The sequence below is a fragment of the Schistocerca gregaria genome, chromosome X (assembly GCF_023897955.1).
Source record: "Schistocerca gregaria isolate iqSchGreg1 chromosome X, iqSchGreg1.2, whole genome shotgun sequence".
Taxonomy (NCBI): Eukaryota; Metazoa; Arthropoda; class Insecta; order Orthoptera; family Acrididae; genus Schistocerca; species Schistocerca gregaria.
In genome coordinates this window covers 48,023,355-48,047,385 of record NC_064931.1, presented here as the reverse complement: position 1 = coordinate 48,047,385, position 24,031 = coordinate 48,023,355, and the positions used below count along the sequence as shown (strand labels likewise).

At 38.8% G+C, this 24,031-nt stretch overlaps 1 protein-coding gene across 1 annotated transcript in view; it reads right to left on the bottom strand.

Annotated features, from left to right (window-relative positions):
- LOC126299488 (glucoside xylosyltransferase 1) overlaps positions 1–24,031 on the bottom strand; it is a 153,356-nt gene that overhangs the window by 13,273 nt on the left and 116,052 nt on the right. Inside the window, exon 5 of the mRNA XM_049991426.1 lies at positions 18,966–19,115. Within this exon, the coding sequence (XP_049847383.1) occupies positions 18,966–19,115 (150 nt within the window). The remainder of the gene's footprint in view (positions 1–18,965; positions 19,116–24,031) is intronic.

The following is a 24,031-nucleotide window of genomic DNA, read 5'->3' as shown; positions in this document are numbered from 1 at the left end:
GGAGTCATACCACACAATATCCACCAGTACATCAATGCAATACAGCTACATCCAAACTTATATATACTACTACAGAAATCCGTAATTATTGATACATGTTCAATTACCCGAAAGTTCCTAAATGCAATACAACATATACCGTACAGTTAAAAGGAAGTCACACTTGATCAATGTCCGCGTCACTTTCTACTTGTGACCAGACATAACGTCTGAGATAAGAAAGAAATAATAATAATAATAATAATAATAATAATAATAATAATAATAATAATAATAACATACAAAAATTCATAGATGTTCAGCATGTAGCCACATTTACAAATTAATTTACGATGTAAATGTAAAATGACACATCCCACATCATTTGTCATGCAAATTATCCATTGAACATGAAACAAAGTAAGTAACAAAACTAACTCACCCACCAAATCCAATTTGTAGAGGAAAAATTGAATCACATTGCTATCAATAGACACTGTGCAATGGAGGTACTCAATGTAAAAATTGCTGAGAGTACCAATTTAGATTCAGGCCACTATCTACCTATCATTAAATTCAAAGTAAGATAAGTATTTAGAAAAAAGAACCAATACCAACCAAAAAAGTTTGACATACAGAAATTGTCTACAGCATACCTAAATTGTAATATTGTCCATTTTAAGGACTGGAGGTAGGAGTTGTTAAGATAACTGTTATACATATTTTAGCATACAGCCACTAATATTAGGAACATAATCCTCAACGACGAGTTTCTTGAGTCAAGCTCCCATCATTATCTGTCTAAGTTAATCCTACATGGACATGCCCTTCAAAAACAAACTAGATCAAAATATAAAAACAAATAAAATTATATGTACATGAAGTCTTTGTCTTACTTTAAAAATGGCAACACCAGATTCTCTGCTCCTCTTATCCACATTACTGCCCATCCACCAAAGTGTTCCTTTTGCAGAGTGATAAGCATATGTCACATAAGCTACCTCTCCATGCACCCCTAGTTCATAAACATGTGGACAGCTCTGAGAGACTGCTTTGAGTTATCAGCCATTCCATAACATTCCAAAGATGGAGAGAGACCACACCAATGGTTATCTATGCAAAGTCATTCACATTCACTGTGCTAACATCAACCTTGAAAAAGGTGCAGAAGCCACTGGAAAAGGTGTTACCATTCTTGCCAGTTTGTATATTAAGTACATTATCAGCTTTAACCCGATAGATTGCTATTTCAAGTTGCTCAAGAAGTCAAGTTCCTTTACTTTCTTATCTACATGTAAGTTCTCTCCTATTCCTTTCAGGGTGTGACTACTGTCATACATATACTTGGCAACCACCAATCTGCTGCAGTTGCCCAATATAAAAGCGTACATTGTGTGACACGAAATATATAGGTTCCTTTTCCCAATATTAGTGGTTCTATGCTAAAGAATTTATAACTAATACCTAAATGTTAAGGTCAACTTCAAAAAGACATTATTCAGACGAAACTCAGGGTTGCCCCAACGTCCCAAAAATGAAATTCCCTGGTATTTTCCTTATTTCCAGACAAGTTTTAACATTTTCCCCTGACACATTTTGAGATCTCTAGGGTAGGTAAAGACATAAATTGACAAAAAAGTGTAAGGACTTTGTATTTCTTCCTCGTGTGAGCAAAAATCTTCAGTACTAACATCAAAATCTTTTGTAATGAACTGTTTTCATATGGAGAGAGCAAGCCAAATGGTGTGTTTCATTAAGACCACTGATGTTATTTTATTTCAGTAAAACAAAACACATTTGGTGACAATAATACTCATTTCCATGGAATTGCATAACAGATTTTAAATACCTTCACTCATTTCAGAAATAACGCCAGAAAAAAGAAGGCCTGTTGAAAGAAGTGTATATGGCAGGGAACAGTTGTGTAAACCAACACTATAGGTGACCACCAGTAAAATGTTATGTCCCTGTGTCACATATATTATTTTTACAGGTATTGCATGATTTTTCTTTCGAGAAAAATATGAGTACATAGCGTACAAACTGCCAGTGACTGCCACAATTTCCTTCCTCTTATCGTTAATACTTTCTAATATACAAATTATTTTTGAAGTGTCAAAATGTACCAGAATATATAAAATGTCTATAAAACATTGCAAAGATAATCGCTGAGCCGCAGATAGGCATGTAGAAAAGACAATTACACACTCTCAGCTATATTTTTGGCCATGGCCTTTGTCAGAAAACAAGAGCATACACACATTCATACAGTCACTCATACATAACTTGTGCACAGATGACAACTGTCTTCAGCTGCTGTGTCAACAAGCTCTGATAATCAGATCCAAAAAAACCACTTCTCACACCTTCCTGCCTCTCACTGGCAACTGTTAGGCTAGTGCCAGAAAGTGGTGGCAGCACTGACAGCAAGCTGAGGAGAATGGCAGGAAGGGGAGAAGAAGTAAGAATGAGGGTGTAGGGAAGTGACACACGTACTCAGGTGCACCAAGCTAGCAACAATGTGCAACATCTCAGTAAACAAACCGTTTCATCAACTGAGACAAATATGAGATTTTTTTTATTCAAATTTCCCTGATACGTTTGAAATTCCCTGATAGTCCCCGATTTCCAGAACTTGCTCTTAAAAAGAAATGGAAACGCGCCTGGTCGAATGATGGCAGATGAGTTAATTACAAAGAGGCAATGAGCTTAGAACATCTGGAATGCAAATGAAAATAAATCTCTAAATTAAATGTTTCCCTGAGACATTTAAGTCTCTTTAGTAAGTCTCTTAAGTTGTTGTTGTTGTGGTCTTCAGTCCTGAGACTGGTTTGATGCAGCTTTCCATGCTACTCTATCCTGTGCAAGCTTCTTCATCTCCCAGTACCTACTGCAACCTACATCCTTCTGAATCTGCTTAGTGTATTCATCTCTTTGTCTCCCTCTACGATTTTTATCCTCTATGCTGCCCTCCAGTACTAAATTGGTGATCCCTTGATGCCTCAGAACATGTCCTACCAACCGATCCCTTCTTCTGGTCACGTTTTGCCACAAACATCTCTTCTCCCCAATCCTATTCAATACTTCCTCATTTGTTATGTGATCTACCCATCTAATCTTCAGCATTCTTCGTAGCACCACATTTCGAAAGCTTCTATTCTCTTCTTGTCCAAACTATTTATCGTCCATGTTTCACTTGCATACATGGCTAGACTCCATACAAATACTTTCAGAAACGACTTCCTGACACTTAAATCTGTACTCGATGTTAACAAATTTCTCTTCTTCAGAAACGCTTTCCTTGCCATTGCCAGTCTACATTTTATATCCTCTCTACTTTGACCATCATCAGTTATTTTGCTCCCCAAATAGCAAAACTCCTTTACTACTTTAAGTGTCTCCTTTCCTAATCTAATTCCCAGAGCATCACCAGACTTAATTCAACTACATTCCATTATCCTTGTTTTGCTTTTGTTGATGTTCATCTTATACCCTCCTTTCAAGACACTGTCCATTCCCTTCAACTGCTCTTCCAAGTGCTTTGCTGTCTCTGACAGAATTACAATGTCATCAGTGAACCTCAAAGTTTTTATTTCTTTTCCATGGATTCTAATACCTACTCCGAATTTTTCTTTTGTTTCCTTCACTGCTTGCTCAATATACAGATTGAATAACATCGGGGAGAGACTACAACCCTGTCTCACTCCCTTCCCAACCACTGCTTCCCTTTCATGTCCCTCGACTCTTACAACTGCCATCTGGTTTCTGCACAAATTGTAAATAGCCTTTCACTCCCTGTATTTTACCCCTGCCACCTTCAGAATTTGAAAGAGAGTATTCCAGTCAACATTGTCAAAAGCTTTCTCTAAGTGTACAAATACTAGAAACGTAGGTTTGCCTTTCCTTAATCTTTCTTCTAAGATATGTTGTAGGGTCAGTATTGCCTCACGTGTTCCAACATTTCTACGGAATCCAAACTGATCTTCCCCAAGGTCGGCTTCTACCAGTTTTTCCATTTGTCTGTAAAGAATTTGTGTTAGTATTTTGCAGCTGTGACTTATTAAACTGATAGTTAGGTAATTTTCACATCTGTCAACACCTGTTTTCTTTGGGATTGGAATTATTATATTCTTCTTGAAGTCTTAGGGTATTTCGTCTGTCTCATACATCTTGCTCACCAGATGGTAGAATTTTGTCAGGACTGGCTCTCCCAAGGCTGTCACTAGTTCCAATGGAATGTTGTCTACTTCCGGGGCCTTGTTTCGACTCAGGTCTTTCAGTGCTCTGTCACAGTCTTCACGCAGTATCGTATCTCCCATTTCATCTTCACCTACATCCTCTTCCATTTCCATAATATTGTCCTCAAGTACATCGCCCTTGTATAGACCCTCTATATAATCCTTCCAACTTTCTGCTTTCCCTTCTTTGCTTAGAACTGGGTTTCCATCTGAGCTCTTTATGTTCATACAAGTGGTTTTCTTATCTCCAAAGGTCTCTTTAATTTTCCTGTAGGCAGTATCTATCTTACCCCTAGTGAGATAACCCTCTACATCCTTACATTTGTCCTCCAGCCATCCCTGCTTAGCCATTTTGCACTTTTGTATTCCCTTTTGCCTGCTTCATTTACTGCATTTTTATATTTTCTCCTTTCATCAATTAAATTCAATATTTCTTCTGTTACCCAAGGATTTCTACTAGTCCTCGTCTTTTTACCTACTTGATCCTCTGCTGCCTTCACTACTTCATCCCTCAAAGCTACTCATTCTTCTTCTACTGTATTTCTTTCCCCCATTCCTGTCAATTGTTCCCTTATGCTTTCCCTGAAACTCTGTACAACCTCTGGTTCTTTCAGTTTATCTAGGTCCCATCTCCTTAAATTCCCACCTTTTTGCAGTTTCTTTAGTTTCAATCTACAGGTCATATGGATTGTGGTCAGAGTCCACATCTGCCCCTGGAAATGTCTTACAATTTAAAACCTGGTTCCTAAATCTCTGTCTAACCATTATATAATCTATCTGAAACCTGTCAGTATCTCCAGGCATCTTACATGTATACAGCCTTCTTTTATGATTCTTGAACCAAGTGTTAGCTATGATTAAGTTGTGCTCTATGCAAAATTCTACCAAGCGGCTTCCTCTTTCATTTCTTTTCCCCAATCCATATTCACCTACTACGTTTCCTTCTCTGCCTTTTGCTACTACCGAATTCCAGTCACCCATGACTATTAAATTATCATCACCCTTCACTATCTGAATAATTTCTTTTATTTCATCATACATTTCTTCAATTTCTTTGTCATCTGCAGAGCTAGTTGGCATATAAACTTGTACTACTGTAGTAGGTGTGGGCTTCGTATCTATCTTGGCCACAGTAACGTGTTCACTATGCTGTTTGTAGTAGCTTACCTGAATTCCTATTTTTCTACTCATTATTAAACCTACTCCTGCATTACCCCTATTTGATTTTGTGTTTATAACCCTGTAGTCACCTGACCAGAAGTCTTGTTCCTCCTGCCAACAAACTTCACTGATTCCCACAATATCTAACTTTAACCTATCCATTTCCTTTTTAAAATTTTCTAACCTACCTGCCCGATTAAGTGATCTGACATTCCACGCTCCCATCCGTAGAACGTCAGTTTTCTTTCTCCTCGTAACAACATCCTCTTGAGTAGTCCCCGCCCGGAGGTCCGAATGGGGGACAATTTTACCTCCGGAATATTTTACCCAAGAGGATGCCATCATCATTTAATCATACAGTAAAGCTGCATGCTCTTGGGAAAAATTACGGCCGTAGTTTCCCCTTGGTTTCTGCCGTTCGCAGTACCAGCACAGCAAGGCCGTTTTGGTTATTGTTACAAGGCCAGATCAGTCAATCATCCAGACTGTTGCCCCTGCAACTACTGAAAAGGCTGCTGCCCCTCTTCGGAACCACACGTTTGTCTGGCCTCTCAACAGATACAACCCCCCTCCCCCTCCAAAAGGCTTATTTGAACAAACAATATACGAACAATCAAACAATGAACTCGATACAATATGTCAGTAATGCCAGATATAAAATGAATTTTTTTTTTTAATTTTTGGAATGTTTCTTTCCTCTTCAGAATATAATGAAGAAAGAGAAGAGAAAATAACATGCCACTAAAAACATTGGGTCAAAATGTGACAGGATGAAATAAAAATCTAGGATTGTATTTTATTAAATGACAAGTTTCTAAATTTGTGCATTTTAGGTTAAACAGGAAGCCTGCAAAAAAATTATATAGTTTAACAGGACATTAAAAGTTTGGTAGAGAAAGAACTTACAGACCTATAGAACGGCATCACAAGGTGTGCTTTATTTTCTTGTAATCTGGTTGTTGCTGCCATTGCATCTGAAGAGCAATCAACACAGTGGTCATCTGCGCCCATACGCCAACTGTGTGAGCTAAATGGGGCTAGAGCACAAAACAATGACTAGATAGGTTGAGGAAGGTCCAGGATGCTGGGTAATGGGAACTGGAAGTTGGCAAGAAGGCAGCGAGGAGGAGGAGGAGGTATTCAGATGGTTTTACCTTCTATATATATCCAATAGATTTTACCAACTGCCAAAGTTGAGTGGAGAGGAGCCTCCTGTGTAGGTGTAGGAAACATGCAGTAAGGAGGCCAGAGTTGGTTGCAAAGTCTAACAGAAAGAAGAAGGTTCTGCTGCTAGGTAGTTCGCATGCTAAAGGTGTGGACCAGCAGTGCAGAAGTGTTGGGGAGTGAGTACCAGGTCACCAGCATTATGAAGCCTAGTGCAAGGTTGGCTCACATGACTGAAAGCATAGAGGAGTTGTGTAGGAATTTTATGAAAGAAGATCAGATAGTGATTGTGGGTGGAGCAGGGAATAGTCTGGATAGGTATGGGGAATATGATGTAGGTGGTGACCTGGTAAAGATAGCTACTCAAACTGGTGGCACGAATGTGCATTTTGTGCAACTGTTTCAGCTTCATGATTGGCTTTATTTTAATGTACCTATTAGGTGTGTTAACACTGGGCTGGAGTAAGCACTGATGGCTGAGCACATGGGTCACATTGCAGTGGTGCCAGCTGAGTCTATCAGTAGATTGGTTTTCACCACGAATGGCCTGCACCTCAATAGGTATTGGAAGGGAAGGCTGGCAAAGCTTAAGGTGAGAGTGTAGGGAAGATGGTGGGATCACTCATGGAAAAATTCCTGTAGTAGTTGGTTTTAGAGTTGCACCTTTTTTAGATAGAAGTCAGCTGATATTTACATCTGCTTAAAGGAAGTCCCTCTAACTACGGAATCACCTTCACAAGAGGTTGGGTATCCAAGTAGAGCAGGAATTAGTATATTTCATCAAAATATAAGAGATATCAGAGATAAAGTTAGTGAACTGCTTAGAGATATTGACTCTGACATAACTGGTATACTGGAGGACCATTTAAGTAATTTGACAACTCGGAGGCTTCCTTTACCATGATATAGAAAAGCTGGCTGTTTTGCAATGAGTTTCTTGTGGAATGGGGAGTGGCCATGTATGTAAAAAAATTGTATTCCATTTGAGTCCATAGATGTATAATGGCACTGCACTGAACTGATATTTGAATTTTGTGCTGGGACAGTTGAATTTAGTGAAAGGAAACTAATTGTTGTTTATATATAGGTCCCCTAACTCTGATATCAGATCATTTCTGCTCAAGCTAGAGAGGGTTCTTTGTTCACTTTATAGGAAGTACCAAAAATTAGTTATATGTGGTGATGTCAATATTAATTTTGTATATGATTGTGCAAGAAAAAGGATGTTGGTAGATCTCCTAAACTCATTTGATCTGATGCAGACTGTAGTTTTTCCAACTAGGGTGCAGGAGAACAGTAGCACAGCCACTGACAATATTTTTATTCATTCTTCATTATTAGATGGATATTCTGTTACTAAAAGGATGGATGGCCTTTCAGACCATGGTGCACAAATTTTAACAGTAAAAGGCTTTTGTACTTGTGGTGTCACCGCCAGACACCACACTTGCTAGGTGGTAGCCTTTAAATCAGCCGCGGTCCGGTAGTATACGTCGGACCCGCGTGTCGCCACTTTCAGTGATTGCAGTCCGAGCGCCGCCACACGGCAGGTCTAGAGAGACTTCCTAGCACTCACCCCAGTTGTACAGCCGACTTTGCTAGCGATGGTTCACTGACTTCTACGTTCTCATTTGCCGAGACGATAGTTAGCACAGCCTTCAGCTACGTTATTTGCTACGACCTAGCAAGGCGCCATTATCCGTACTATTGATATTGTGAATCGTGTACCATAAAGAGCGACGTTCTGCATTAATGGATTAAAGTTAAGTATTCCACCAGCTACGTCTGTTTTTCTCAATTCTAGTTCCCTTGTCATGTTCCAGACCTCACGCCAGCCTGCGTGAGCTAAAACGCGTGCATTTCGGCCTCTTTTAGTAACCCTGTGTTGGCTCTCCTGCCAACCACAACAGTACTCACACAAATGTCACATACAATTACAAACTATGAAGAAAATATAATGCAGTGGCAATATAGTTTTTTTAAATCTCATTAAGGAACAAAAGTGGTGGGATGTCTATAGTGCTGATAACATAGATGACAAATTAACACTTTCATTAACAAATTTCTCATGCTCTTTGAGAGTTGCTTTTCATTACAACGTTCTATATGGGGTACTATCAGTCAAAGGCAGACTGAGTGGCTGACTAGTGGGATAAGGATATCAAGTACAAGAAAGCAAGAATTATATGAAAATGTTAGAAGCAGTAACAATCAAGCTAAAGTAGTCCATTACAAACAGTATTGTGAGGTGCTTAAAAATGTTATAAGAAAAGCAATTAGTAATTTCCATGCAAATAGAATAGCTAATTCACAGGATAAAATTAAAACCATATGGCCAGTTGTGAAAGAAGTGTCTGGTCAGCAGCACTAGGTCGACAATATAAAGTCAATTCATAGTAAAAGTATTTCTGTTATTGGCAAATCAGATATATGAACAGTATTTAACAATCATTTTCTGGTCATTCCTGGTGAATTAAATAAAAATTTAGTTTCCACACAGAATCATAACTTTCTTGGCAAATGCCTTTCCGAGATTGATGTCTGAAATACCCCTTTGTGATACAGACAAGAGGGAGATTGAGTCAATAATTGAATCACTGAAGAGTAAGGACTCTCATGATTATGATGGAGTGCCTAGCAGAGCATTGAAGTACTGTGCTGCACATGTTAGCCCTGTATTTAGCCATATTTTTAAGTTTTCCGTTAGGAATGGACAGTTTCCTGGGCGATTAAAGTACTCAGTAGTAAAGCCACTTTACAAAAATGAAGAAAGGGATAATGTAGTTAACTTTAGACCTATTTTTATGCCATCAGTGTTTGCTAAAGTTATTGAAAATGCTGTGTATGTAAGGATTATAGATCATTTTATGTCACATGATTTGTTATCAAATGTATAGTTCAACTTTACAAGTCATTTAACAACTGAAAACACAATATTCTCCTTCCTCTGTAAGGTACTGGATGGTTTAAACAAAAGGTGTCAAATGCTAGCCATATTTTTGGATTTATCAAAGGTGTTTTATTGTGTTGATCACAAAATTTTGCTCCAGAAGTTGGACCATTACGGTATTCAGGGAGTAGCTCACAACTGGTTCAGCTCTTATTTTAACAAGACAGCGTAAGGTCTTTATTCATAGTGTTGGGAATGGTTGCGATGTGTGGTCTGAGTGAGGTAGGATCCAAGTGGAGGGTACCCCAGGGATCAGTGTTTGGGCCACTCCTATTCCTTATTTATATAAATAAACCCTCTAATATTACAGGTAAATCTAAAATATTTCTGTTTGCTGATGACACTAGCTTGGTAGTAAAGGACGTTGTGTGCAACATTGGCTCAGTTTCAAAGAGCGCTGTCCATGACAAGTTCATGGGTTATAGAAAATAAACTAACGCTAAATCACAGGAAGACTCAGTTTTTACTGTTTCCAACACATAATTCAACAAAACCATTTATTTAATTTTGCAGAATGGGCATATGATTAGTGAAACTGAACAGTTCAGATTTCTAGGCATTCACATAAAGGCCACATTCAGGATCTTGTTGAAAGACTTAATGCTGCCATTTTTACTATTTGAACGGTATGTGAAGTAAGTGATCGTCCGACGTGCAAATTAGACTACTTTGCTTATTTTCATTAACTTATGACACATGGTATTATATTTTGGGGTAACTCTTCCCATTGTAAAAGGAAATTTTTGGCTCAGAAACAGGCAGTTCAGACAATAAGTGGTATAAGTTCGTGAGCCTCTTGTCAACCCCTGTTCATTAGTCTGGGTATTTTGACATTGGCCTCTCAATATACATATTCTTTGATGTCGTTTCTTGTTTACAACATCAGCTTATTCCCAAGACTTAGCAGCTTTCACTCAGTTAGTAATCGGCAGAAATCCAATCTGTTTTTGGATCGCACTTCCGAAACTTTTGTGCAGAAAGGTGTGCAGTATACTGCTGCATCCATTTTCAATAAGCTACCACAAGAATTGAAAAACATTAGCAGTAATCCATGTGCTTTCAAATCTAAACTAAAGAGTTTGCTCATGGGACACTCCTTCTATTCTGTTGAAGAGTTCCTTGAAAAATGAAGCTAATTCTTATATTACATTGCTGATTGTGCTTACTTAAACTTATGGCTTGACTTTTTTGGGTTCATTAAACATTTTATTTTGTTTGTTATTACTTTCATGTTGTAATTTCTTGTATTGACACATTCCATGACCTCCGAGATTTGCTCCTCAATTTGGTCCTACAGAACTCAATGTATAAATAAATAAATAAATAAATAAATAAATAATGAGGATACAACATGAGACCCTATACTGTTTTTTACATGAACACTGTCTACTCCCCTGAACAGTACACTGGAGCAAGCTACTCAATGCACACCATTACAAACAATGATATCTGGTCTGGACAGCCACTATGAGGTAAGTCCAGAATCTAACATACTAAATGCTTCTACCAATGAGCTTAGGTAGAAGGAAAGACAAAAAACAAAATCATTATACATGTGCCACCTTCAGCTCATTATCACCTAAAATCAAGGGCAGGTCTGTTGGTGAACCAGGTAAACCAGCTTTAACTGTCTTGTCACTATATGAAATACAGTCAAAATTTGGCGAACTGTAATCAACACACCACATGCATCATAAACAGGCAGTTCTTCATGTCTCTCAAGAAAGCCATGGGTCAGGGAGCTCTGTCCTATTCAAACTCATATTAAAGTGATGTATTCGTAATCATGGTCTAGGGGGTAGCATCTTTGATTCATAATCAAAAGTCTTTGGTCCTGGGTTTGAATCCCGCTGATGCTTAAATTCTGATTAATAATCAGCATTAGCAGCATAAGAAGTCACTCTCATTCTGCCATTCTGTCAAAGAGGGCGGAGGAGCAGACAAAGATTCAGGGCACTCACTTGTCCTAGGGTTGGAAACTGCCCCTAAAGGACAAGAATCAGCTATGATCAACGGCATGAGGATGCAAAATTCAATGGAAACCACTAAATTAAAGACATGTAATGTGTATCCGCAGGACATGAGGCCTGCAATTGACAAAGTGTCATGATGATCTCTCCATTGGCAAACGATTCTGGAACAGTCCCCCAGTCAGATCTTCGGCAGGTGGGGGTGGGGGGCTGGCAAGGTGGAGGTTACAAGTAGGGGTGTGGAATGTCAGAAGCTTGAATGTGGTAGGGAAACTAGAAAATCTGGAAAGGGAAATGCAAAGGCTCAATCTAGGTATAGTAGGGATCAGTGAAGTGAAATGGAAAGATAATAAGGATTTCTGGTCAGATGAGTATAGAGTAACATCAACAACAGCAGAAATTGGTATAATGGGAATAGGATTCGTTATGAATAGGAAGATAGGGCAGAGAGTGTGTTTCTATGAACAGTTCAGTGACAGGGTTGTTCTGATCAGAATCAACAGCAAACCAACACCAACAGCGACAGTTCAGGTATACATGCTGACATCGCAAGCTGAAGATTATGAGATAGAGAAAGTGTATGAGGATATTGAAAGCATAATGCAGTATGTAAAGGGGATGAAAATCTAATAGTCATAGGGGACTGGAATGAAATCGTAGGGGAAGGAGTAGAAGAAAAGGTTACAAGAGAATATGGGCTTGGGAAAAGGAATGAGAGAGGAGAAAGACTAACTGAGTTCTGCAACAAATTTCAGCCAGTAATAGCAAATACCCTGTTCAAGAGTCACTAAAGGAAGAGGTATACTTGGAAAAGGCCGGGTGATATGGGAAGATTTCAGTTAGATTACATCATGGTCAGACAGAGATTCTGAAATTGGATACTGGATTGTAAGGTGTACCCAGGAGCAGATATTAGTAGTCATGAAGAGTAGGTTGAAGTTTAAGCCATTAGTCAGGAAGAATCAATACGTAAAGAAGTGGGATATAGAAGTACTAAGGAATGACGAGATATAGTTGAAGTTCTCTAAGGCTATAGATACAGCAATAAGGATTAGCTCAGTAGGCAGTGGAATGGACTTCTCTAAAAAGGGCCATCACAGAAGTTGGGAAGGAAAATGTAGGTACATAGAAGGTAACAGTGAAGAAACCATGGGTAACCAAAGCAATACTTCAATTGATCAATGATAGAAGGAAGTACAAAAATGTTCCAGGAAACTCAGGAATACAGAAATACAAGTTGCTGAGGTATGAAATAAATAAGAAGTGCAGGGAAGATAAGATGAAATGGTTGCAGGAAAAATGTGAAGACGTTGAAAAAGAAATGATTGTCGGAAGGACAGACTCAGCATACAGGAAAGTCAAAACAACCTTCAGTGACATTAAAAGCAAGGGTCATAACATTAAGAGTGCAACGAGAATTCCACTGTTAAATGGTGAGAGAGAGCGGATAGGTGGAAAGATTACAATGAAAGCCTCTATGAGGGGGAAGATTTGTCTGATGTGATAGAGGAAGAAATAGGCGTCAATTTAGAAGAGATAGTGGATCCAGTATGAGAATAAGAATTTAAAATAGTTTTGGAGGACTTAGGATCAAATCTAGCAGAACAAATAGGTAACATTCCATCAGAATTTCTAAAATCATTGTGGGAAGTGGCAATAAAACGACTATTGACTTCGGTGTGTAGAATGTGTGAATCTGGTGACATACCATCTGACTTTCAGAAAAACATCATCTGCACAATTCTGAAGACGGCAAGAGCTGACAAGTGCAAGAATTATCGCACAATCAGCGTAACAACTGATGCATCCAAGTTGCTTACAAGAATAATATACAGAAGAATGGAAAAGAAAATTGAGGATGCGCTAGATGACGATCAGCTTGCCTTTAGGAAAGGTAAAGGCAGGAGAGAGGCAATTCTGACATTGCAGTTAATAATGGAAGGAAGACTAAAGAAAAATCAAGACATGTTCATAGGATTTGTTGACCTGGAATAAGCATTCGACAGTGTAAAATTGTGTAAGATGTTTGAAATTCTGAAAAAAGCACTGTAAGCTATAGGGAGAGACGGGCCATATGCAATACGTACAACAGCCAAGAGGAAACAAGAGTGGACAACCAAGTACGAAGGGCTCATATTAAAAAGGGTGTAAGACAAGGATGTAGCCTTTCACCCCTACTGTTCAATCTGTTCATCGAGGAAGCAGTGATGGAAATAAAAGAAAGGTTCAGGAGTGGAATTAAAATTCAAGGTGAAAGGATATCAATGATAAGATTCACTGATGATATTGCTATCCTGAGTGAAAGTGAAGAAGAATTACATGATTTGCTGAACAGAATGAACAGTCTAATGAGTACAGAGTATGGACTGAGAGTAAACCGAAGAAATACAAAGGTAATGAGAAGTAGTAGATATGAGAACAGCGAGAAACTTAACATCAGGATTGATGGTCACGAAGTAGTTCAAGTTAAAGAATTCTGCTACCTAGGCAGTAAAATAACCAATGATGGACAGAGCAAGGAAGACATCAAAAGCATACTGGCAATGGCAAAAAGGGTATTCCAGGCCAAGAGAAGTCTACTAATATCAAATATAGCCTGCCTGGTTAGCCATGCGGTCTAACGCACTGCTTTTTGTGTGGGAAGGCGTGCCGGTCCCCGGCACAAATCCGCCCCACGGGTTAATGATGAGGTCTGGTGTGCTGGCCAGTCTGTGGATGGTTTTTAAGGCGGTTTTGCATATGGATCGGCAAATGCAGGCTGGTTCCCCTTATTCCACCTCAGTTACACTATGTTGGCGATTGCGGTGCATATACTTTCTCCACATGCGTGTACACCATAATTGCTCTACCATGCAAACATTGGGGTTACACTCGTCTGGTGTAAGACGTTCCCGGGGGAAAGAGGGGGAGAAGGGGTGTTCCACTGGGGGCCGAACCACACAATAACCCTGAGTTCGGTGTGGTGCGGCGGTGGCTTGAGTGGACTGCTGTAGCCTATTGTGTACCACTGGGGGCTATGGCAGGGATGAAATCTCTCTGGCATCTCTAGGTCCCCAATTCCATACAATACAATATCAAATATCAGCCTTAGTCTGAGGAAGAATTTTCTGAGAATGTATGTCTGGAGTACAGTATTGTATGGTAGTGAAACATGGACTGTGGTAAAACTGGAACAGAACAGAATCGAAGCATTTGAGATGTGGTGCTACAGACGAATGTTGAAAATTAGTTGGACTGATAAGATAAGGAATAAGGAGATTCTTGCAGAATCGGAGAGGAAAGGAATATGTGAAACACATTGATAAAGAGAAGGGACAGTATGACAGGATATCTGGTAAGACATGGTACTAGAGGGAGCTGTAGAGGTAAAAACTGTAGAGGAAGACAAAGACTGGAATACATCCAGCAAAAAATTGAGGATGTAGGTTGCAAATGCTACTCTGAGATGAAGAGGTTAGCACAGGAGAGGAAGTCGTGGTGAGCCACATCAAACCAGCCAGAAGACTGATGGAAAAATAAATAAATTAAACAGACTGCATCACTTTTAACTGGCTGAAAAGAGGTGCGCCATGGCCACACAGTCTTTTATCGATCACAACTTAATTTCTGGCATGATCAGCAACTCTTTCTCCCAAAGATGCATGACAGGCCATCACAGCAACGACAATGGAGGGCACAGAGTCAGTTATGTTGTGAAGGGTACATGCCTCCTTGGTTGTGGTGTCGGCCATCTCATTCCCACAGATATCCGTGTGTCCTGGTACCCAGCAGAATGAGACCTCCTTCCTCTGTCTTTTCAAAGTGCAGAATGGCATCATGGATGTTCTGGACAGTTCTATCTGCTGGATACATAGGCCACACTGTCTGCAGCACACTGAGTGAGTCAGAACATATTATGAATTTGGATCCACATTCACATTTCATCTGATCCACAGCATTAAAAACCACATAGAATTCAGTGTCAAAGATGGTAGATGCACTAGGCAGATGGAACCTAAAGACAGAGGCAAGAAAAATGACCGAACAACCAACAACATCCCCCTCCTTCGACCCATCAGTGCATATCATGGTAGAGTCCTAGTACTCATTTAAAATGGTAATAAATTTATTCTTAATAACGTAGTCTGGAGTGAACAATTTGTTGCACTCTGTCAAACCTAAAATTATTCTAGGTCTCAATAACAACCACGGTGGAGGTTTGCACTAACCCTCTCTCTGTATGTTTGGCAGACACACTCCCAGACCCAATAAAAGCTGCTTTGCCCATATACCGACCGGTTTCGTCCCTTGTGGATGGTTGCAACAGAGTCATTCTAAAGATTCACAGATATTAATAGCTGCAGGGAAAGCCAACAAAGTCAGAAATGACTGGAGCTTGAGCATCCGTTTAATCACAAGGAAGTGCTGCTGAGCAGCTAATGGCAGCTCTTCTGCCTCTGCATAAAAGCTTGGTATAGGGCTCATCCTATAGTCTCCTGTGGGCAATCTGATGCCCTTGTGGTGTACAGAGTCCAGCATCTTTAAATACATTGGTCATGCCCAGCCATAGACCGTACAACCATAATCATGACGTGATTGCACGAAATCCTTAAAGAACTGCAGCAAACAGGATCTATCTGCACCCCACTTCTTACCATTCAAGCACTTCATGATATCCAGAGCTTTAAGGGTTCTTGTTTTGAACTCGTTGAGATGCGGCAGCCAAGTAAGTTTGCTATCAAATAAGATACCTAAAAACCACACTGTCTACTTAAAATGTATAACAGTATCCCACAGCCTTAGTTCTGGAGATGTGAAAAGAGAACAATTACATTTAAAATCAATACAAACAGTTTTCTCTAGGAAGAAATAAAACCTGTCTGAGCAGACTATTCTTCCAGCGTAAGTATCAACTGTAACTGATGAGAGGAAGATATGAGACTAGAAGTGGAACAGAAAATAGAAAAATCATATCAACTTGAAGCTGCCTTATGGTAAGTTTATTTTTTAAAAAGTGGCTTACCTAAAGAAAGTCACTCACTATCCTCCACTTTCCTCACATGAAGAAACCATTTACATTATGAGACAGGCATTTCCAGAATTATGAGGTTTTTTTTAAGGTGAAATGTTGCCTAAACAGCCAAAATATAGTACTCTGCAAGTTTCCGTAAGGGCTGACAGAAACAGCACTTTAAACACATTTAGTTCCCATAAATCTCAGATTTTTCCAATTCAGGTATTCTGTTTCCCGCAATGATAACAGCAGTCTGTTAGTATATGTTGGGTGGTAAAGTCATTCAGGTCAATTGGTAAACATAGTTTTATGGCTGATTAAATGTTTTCTGTACACTTTCTTTTAGTCAGCTGGCATTTGAAACCATTATAACCAACATTGCTGAAGTGTGGTTAAACTACTTACAGACAGCCTTATATACAAAACAGAGTTAAGTATTTAATACATAATGCAACACCTACGGGTTGAATGCACCTGCTTTCTCCAGCCCAATACTTACTTTTTTTCTGGACATACAGCTTCTGGTAATAATTCTCTATGTGTACACTACAAATTCAGTAATGAAATTAACAGTGTGACAACAGAACTGAAGTCAAGTTAGATTTCCATAATTTCTTGGCAGGAAATATGAGTTTCCCTGATCTGTACTGATCTAGTTCATTTCATGTTTTTTCTTCCTTTTTCTTTGATTTGTCATTCTGACAAGCCTTAAAAAACTTTTTTTTTTAGTGAAGAAGAATACCTACTTTTAAAGCCAAATGTTACCCTTCAATTAAAAATGGGGCTACTTCAGCCAGGGTACACAATTTTACACATTTAAGAACTTTGTCGTAATCTCTTACTGCCCACACGGACTTTCTTTTGAAAGTGTCAGCAACCCACCAACTTCAACGAATTTTTAACCGCTACTGTGAAACAAAAGCTGGCTGACAGAGGCAAAGATGAAAATGCATGGGACTGATTTAAAACATTCATGAAGATAACTAGTATCCTTGCCTCAGTGTGTGCACCAAAGTTGTTGGACCACTTGCTCTTGGCAAATATGAGTGGCAGTCAAAGTTTTAATTACCACCTCAAAAATTTTTTTACTTGCAAGTACATATCTGCAGTCCTGATATAAACTGAAATCTCTGTGCCACAGTACAACAGTATGTCACAAGAGCAACCACAACAAAATGATACAGCCCATTGAGAAAACGAAGCAACACACAACAATTCATTTCCTCATGCTGAGGGGGTCAAACTGTACAGCAACAATGCAATAACATGACACTATGGGCGTTATAGGCCCTTCAAGTGTAGTCAAGTAAATCTGAATGATGATGAATGGAGTGGCACACTATTTCTCTGCAAAGAACCAGGACTCTTAATAGAAGTGGGTGCCCTGGTACTCCAAGACTTCCATACCACAATTGGGGTGACAGTGAAAAAAGTCAAGATCAGTTGTGGCTCAATTTTTAACGTATCACACAACATTTTGAACAAAACAGAGGTCACCCCCAACTGGATTCCACCAGTGCTCACACAGGTTCAAGAAAGTCCTCCAAATTGAGGCAGCAGCAGAAATGTTACAGCTGTGTCAGACCACTCCCTATTACCTTTTTAGCTCAGTGCTGGATACATCACTATGACTCCTATACAAAGGAGAAGTCGAAATCTGGATTGACCAGCGCCAAGAAAGACCATGACCCAATCATTATCAGACAAGTAAGATGACGAGGGTGCGTTTTTTATTTTTATTTTTTTTTTTTTTTTTTTTGCAGGGGAGGGGTAGCTGTCATGAAAAAGCATTACAGGAGAGCTGTCTATGGGGATGGTTTTTGCTCCATGAAGACATGCCTACTGATTCTGTATAGTACACAGACTAAGATACTGTTTCTTTGGGCTATTGAATTTTGCCTCACCTGTTAGTGAGTTTTTTCACTTTCCTCAGATGAATAAAACATTATGAGGCAGTCATTTATAGAATTATGAGGTAATTTTCTATGTAAACTGTTTCATGAACAGCCAAAATGCAGTCTTCCACAACTGTGGTCTCCACTAAATAATCTGTTGATGGGAAAAATCTGTTACATTGAGTGCTGATATGTAGAGGGCTATCACCACTACCACCTTTCCCAGCTGCAATTTGATTTGTTTAGGTAATAATTGAAAATTTATGATCCATAGGTTGCACCAGTACTGTCTATCAGATGTAATTTAATCTAGAACAAAACCACTGAGCAACTTACTATTGTCTTGAACCTATCTTTTAATCAAAGTTTTCTTTTAACTAAAGAAAACAAAGTACCATGAGTATTATTTCTGCAACACCAGATTCTTAAATCTTCCATGTTGCTATAGGCTTTATGAGTATTAGATCACGAGACAAGAGTACACTTAAACATGTTTAGCAATATCTGTGAACAAATTTAAAATACAAAAGCTAAACACCTCCAACAAGCTCTCTCTCTCTCTCTCTCTCTCTCTCCAAAATATAATATATCATATCCAAAGCATGTTGTGCATACCTGGGTGAAAGTGGAATATTATGTTTATAATGTCTTGATCTCCCCATGTTATCTTCAGTTTGTATTCTTTATATATTGGTACAACATAGTCTGTCCACCGGAAAGTGCGCATCCTGGTAAGATTCATTAACATAACACCAGAGTTGACTCCTATGCAGACAAAAAATACATGTGTAATAAATTTTCAGCCTTCTAAGCAGCAATCAATAATACTGTAGCAAACGGGATAATGAAAATATACTGCAACTGAGAAGGAGCTTGTTAACAATAATTACAAACAAAATATTTTAAAATATTTTCAGGTTGACAGGAGACCTGCATGGAATCTACAGGGTGTTTCAAAAATGACCGGTATATTTGAAACGGCAATAAAAACTAAACGAGCAGCGATAGAAATACACCGTTTGTTGCAATATGCTTGGGACAACAGTACATTTTCAGGCGGACAAACTTTCGGAATTACAGTAGTTACTATTTTCAACAACAGATGGCGCTGCGGTCTGGGAAACTCTATAGTACGATATTTTCCACATATCCACCATGCGTAGCAATAATATGGCGTAGTCTCTGAATGAAATTACCCGAAACCTTTGACGTGTCTGGCGGAATGGCTTCACATGCAGATGAGATGTACTGCTTCAGCTGTTCAATTGTTTCTGGATTCTGGCTGTACACCTGGTCTTTCAAGTGTCCCCACAGAAAGAAGTCACAGGGGTTCATGTCTGGTGAATAGGGAGGCCAATCCACGCCGCCTCCTGTATGTTTCGGATAGCCCAAAGCAATCACACGATCATCGAAATATTCATTCAGGAAATTAAAGACGTCGGCCGTGCGATGTACCGCTGTTGGATCACCTGCTGCACTAGCTGCGCGTTGCCCTCTGTGGTTGCCGTACGCGGTCGCCCTACCTTTCCAGCACGTTCATCCGTCTCGTTCCCAGTCCGTTGAAATTTTTCAAACAGATCCTTTATTGTATCGCTTTTCGGGCCTTTGGTTACATTAAACCTCCGTTGAAAACTTCGTCTTGTTGCAACAACACTGTGTTCTAGGCGGTGGAATTCCAATACCAGAAAAAACCTCTGTTCTAAGGAATAAACCATGTTGTCCACAGCACACTTGCACGTTGTGAACAGCACACGCTTACAGCAGAAAGACGACGTGCAGAATGGCGCACCCACAGACGGCGTTGTCTTCTATATCTTTCACATCACTTGCAGCGCCATCTGTTGTTGAAAATTGTAACTACTGTAATTTCGAAAGTTTGTCCGCCTAAAAATGTACTGTTGTCCCAAGCATATTGCAACAAACGGTGTATTTCTATCGCTGCTCGTTTAGTTTTTATTGCCGTTTCAAATATACCGGTCATTTTTGAAACACCCTGTATGTACAGCTAAGAACTGAAATATTTAGTGCTGGCTTGTAAGATAAGTCTTTGATGCTAGTCCTTAACAAAGAAAATGACAGTAGTCAGAAATACCAATGGCAGCATACCAAGCTGACACTAAGATATGACAACAATAGTGATATGTTCACTACTCCCAAGTTTTGTAGTTATTTGTGATTAAATTTATTGATATATACTCTTGCATAGCATAGTATCAACAAAGTTTCTGTTATCATTACAACAGTGATCATATGACAAAACAATGCCCTAACATGTGAATACAAATCAGTATTGCTGATTAAATGTGTAAATTTCACAGTTTTTTAGTGTTATCAGCACAACCTTCCTGAAACTAAAAGATGATTAACTTCATGACAATGAAGTACTGAAGAATGAAGTACTTATTATGTTGTATCAGTTTCACATATGATAAATGTTCTTCAGTAAATGTACTTTTTGAGACAGAAGTGCTTCCAATAAAATGAAGCGAGATGAGAAAGTATTACGACACTGCAATCTGAAATGTTTGTGCACTTTATGAAAAGATTGACATGTATCGCTTTGTAGTCATTACAGTTCAAGAGCCTTTATATGACCCTCTCTTACTTGTTAGTTTTTTCTTCACACCATTCAAGAAAGTCAATGCATTGCATAATAATATTCCATGAAACATATTTTATTGTTGCTGTAGCATAATATTAATTTTCACAGACTGGTAAATAATGGGAAAAACATTATTAGATCTTTTCACATATTCTACAGATTTTTGTAGTTGAGCACTGATGCAATGTATGTCAACTACCACACAATCAAGAAATTATATTACGGGTCTTTACGGTTTAGATGACAAACATCTAAAACAAAGTAGACTTCAAGTCAGAATGACTGCAGTATCATTTTCCACCTTTGGTCACTAATTTTCAATGTTGATCCTTTTGGGAACTGATTATGGTTTCTTTGTCAATAACAAGATTCTCCCAGTGTTTCACTTTTTGTAATTTTGTCACATGAAATTTCTTATAAAATATTAGTAGGTCAACAGACTAGTAAAATGAAATAAACATATTTGCAGTGTTTTATTATTGAATGTAGTTCACTGAGAAAGATTTAAATCAACTTTGCACCCAGTATAAATTCCTTACAAAGTTGTCACTCTTCGGATAATTTTCACTGTAAATTTAATTGATATAACTTCTTGAAAAACAATGTCTGTTCAGCTATCCGTGTTTGTTTTAAGAGAATGACACAATGTGTGTGTTTCTGTATGCCACAGAGTACACAAACCTTAACACACAGCAGTTGTAATGACAGCCTAATTTTGAGATTACATCTTCTTAAGCAAGTAGCAAAGCAATGACTGTGTTGAATATTAATGAAAGGTTAACCATATGATAGGCTAAATCTCTATGCATTTTTATGTCTTTCATGGGTTTATTTTCATCATTCTCTACTCAATTTGCACATTGATACTACTAAAAACATATTAAACTAAAATAGAAAGACTCATGGGTATCACTAGGTAACTTTTAAAAAGTACCTACACTATCATTATGTCATTTATTATCGATTCTACAGTTCCAATTTCAGCAGTTCTCTCACTGATAGAGATTTATTTCCCACTCAGCTGGATAGAAAATTTATTTATTTAAAGTGGCATTTCTTATACTTTTGCAATAAATTTTTGATTATTGGTATCTGCTGCTCACTTTGTTTCATAATTTGTTATGTTATAAAGGTGCGTGTGTGTGTGTGTGTTTTTCTCTCTACATGCCATTTTGGGGAGCATGAAATCCCTCTCAGATCATTGCTCACATTGTCCTATCAGGTGGACCGCAATGTCGGATGTTGTGCTGAAAGCTGGACCTGGCTCACCAGTTTAGTAGGCTGCCAGTCTTGTGTGACACTGAAGTGTTAGGGCAAATTCTGTGCTGGAGCGGAATTGTATTGGTAGACCCCTGGGTTACCTCTTAGTTCTGGCTGATGTGCTGACTTCAGAAACGGATGCTGGATTGCATTATCTTCAGTTACAGATTGGTGATCTTCTCGTGAAGTGGCAAGTGTAACACCAACACTAGGACACTCACACACAAGATGTTACTCTATCATAACCAGAGAATAGAGTCTGAATGATATGAACACAATCCTACTGATTGAGTGCTCTTCAATAGTGGAGGTGGAGTATTCACGTCATCGAGGAGAGGCTCCACTCTACGATGTCATTCATAGTGACCTTATCGGCTTTGCTTTTCAAGTTGTCAGTGGTCTTCAGTTCCATTATATTTGCTTAATTAATTTGTTACTGTGTCTTTACTGCTTAGTCAAAACCCTGCAAAGCAACGCTGCAACCTAACTAGTGTCTCTTGCATAATGTTACGAATGCAGTCCGGTCTGCACTCTTCTAATGATTTTTTGCTGGGCTTGCTCACAGTCTTGTTCAAGGGTGTTGAGGTTCCTGTCTTCCTGCCAGAGTAACAGTGTTGAAATGTTTACGATTCCCAGCTGGCAGCTGTTGATACTTCCATGTGACTGAGTAATGTCAGCTGTTCACATTTACAGAATTTTACTCTTCTGTTTCTTTAATAATTTGTAGTCTAACATTCCCCTCCACTTGAATAAAATTTAGGCTGAATTTTACCTCTTTCTATCTTACATATTGACTACTCTGAACTGTTTGTTCCTTTAGAACATCTTACCCAAGGAAAATATTATTTTTCTAGCTTGCTGTTTTTACCTTTTACTCTAAACACTCTTACTTACTAGGATGAATCCATTCCACAGTAATGTCACGGATGGTTGTTCCCTTTCCACGATTTATGCTCTTTATGAGACAAAAGTAGACTGCATTAATAAAAACTAATATCACCATAACACTTGGAGATCTTTTGGTAATCTATACTGCTTATGATGCAGTGGTGCACGACTTTCCATCATTCCAAAGTCATCCAGGCTTACTGGCACCATAATCTGGCCATTTATTTCACTAGCATGTGCTATACTTCTTCGTATCAAACAATGCTGTTCCTCCAAAATGTAATTACTCAATAGAGGTCCTATTAAACATAATGCTTTTTGTGGAACATTGACAGCTATCTTAACCCAAATTACTTTCTTGTACCTGCTGGTAGTTAGTCATACGAAACAACTTTTAATGTAAAATGAAACAATATAGTGATAGAGACCTTTTGAAGTCTCATACACCTGTGGTGTATAAATGCAGATTGAAGTGACAAATTAAACTTTGTAGCAAGAACAGGATTTGGACCCAGGTCTCAAGCTCAGTAGGCAGATGTGATAACCACTAAGCCACCCTGGCACAGAGGTTGGCATATCTGCCCAGTGAGCAGGAGACGTGGCTTTGAATCCATGACCTGGTATAAATTTTCATTTGTCACTTCAGTCTGCATATAAACTTTTGATGTACTTGCACATAGTTTAGTTAGTACTGCCTTAGCGATAGTGTACCTTGTGACACAGAAACATCTGCAACTGTTGCACCTATCAAAAATGAATCCCCGTCGAGTTAAACAGTTCAGTGCAAAAGGTTGATTCTAGCATGGTGCCTAAGCAATGAGTTTACTTCAAATATTGCAGAGAGTCCCTGCCGCACAGTTGGAAACACTTCCATTTGCTCCTGAAACCACGTGGTTCCTAACTAAATTTAAGCTGTGTTGTCCTCACTGAA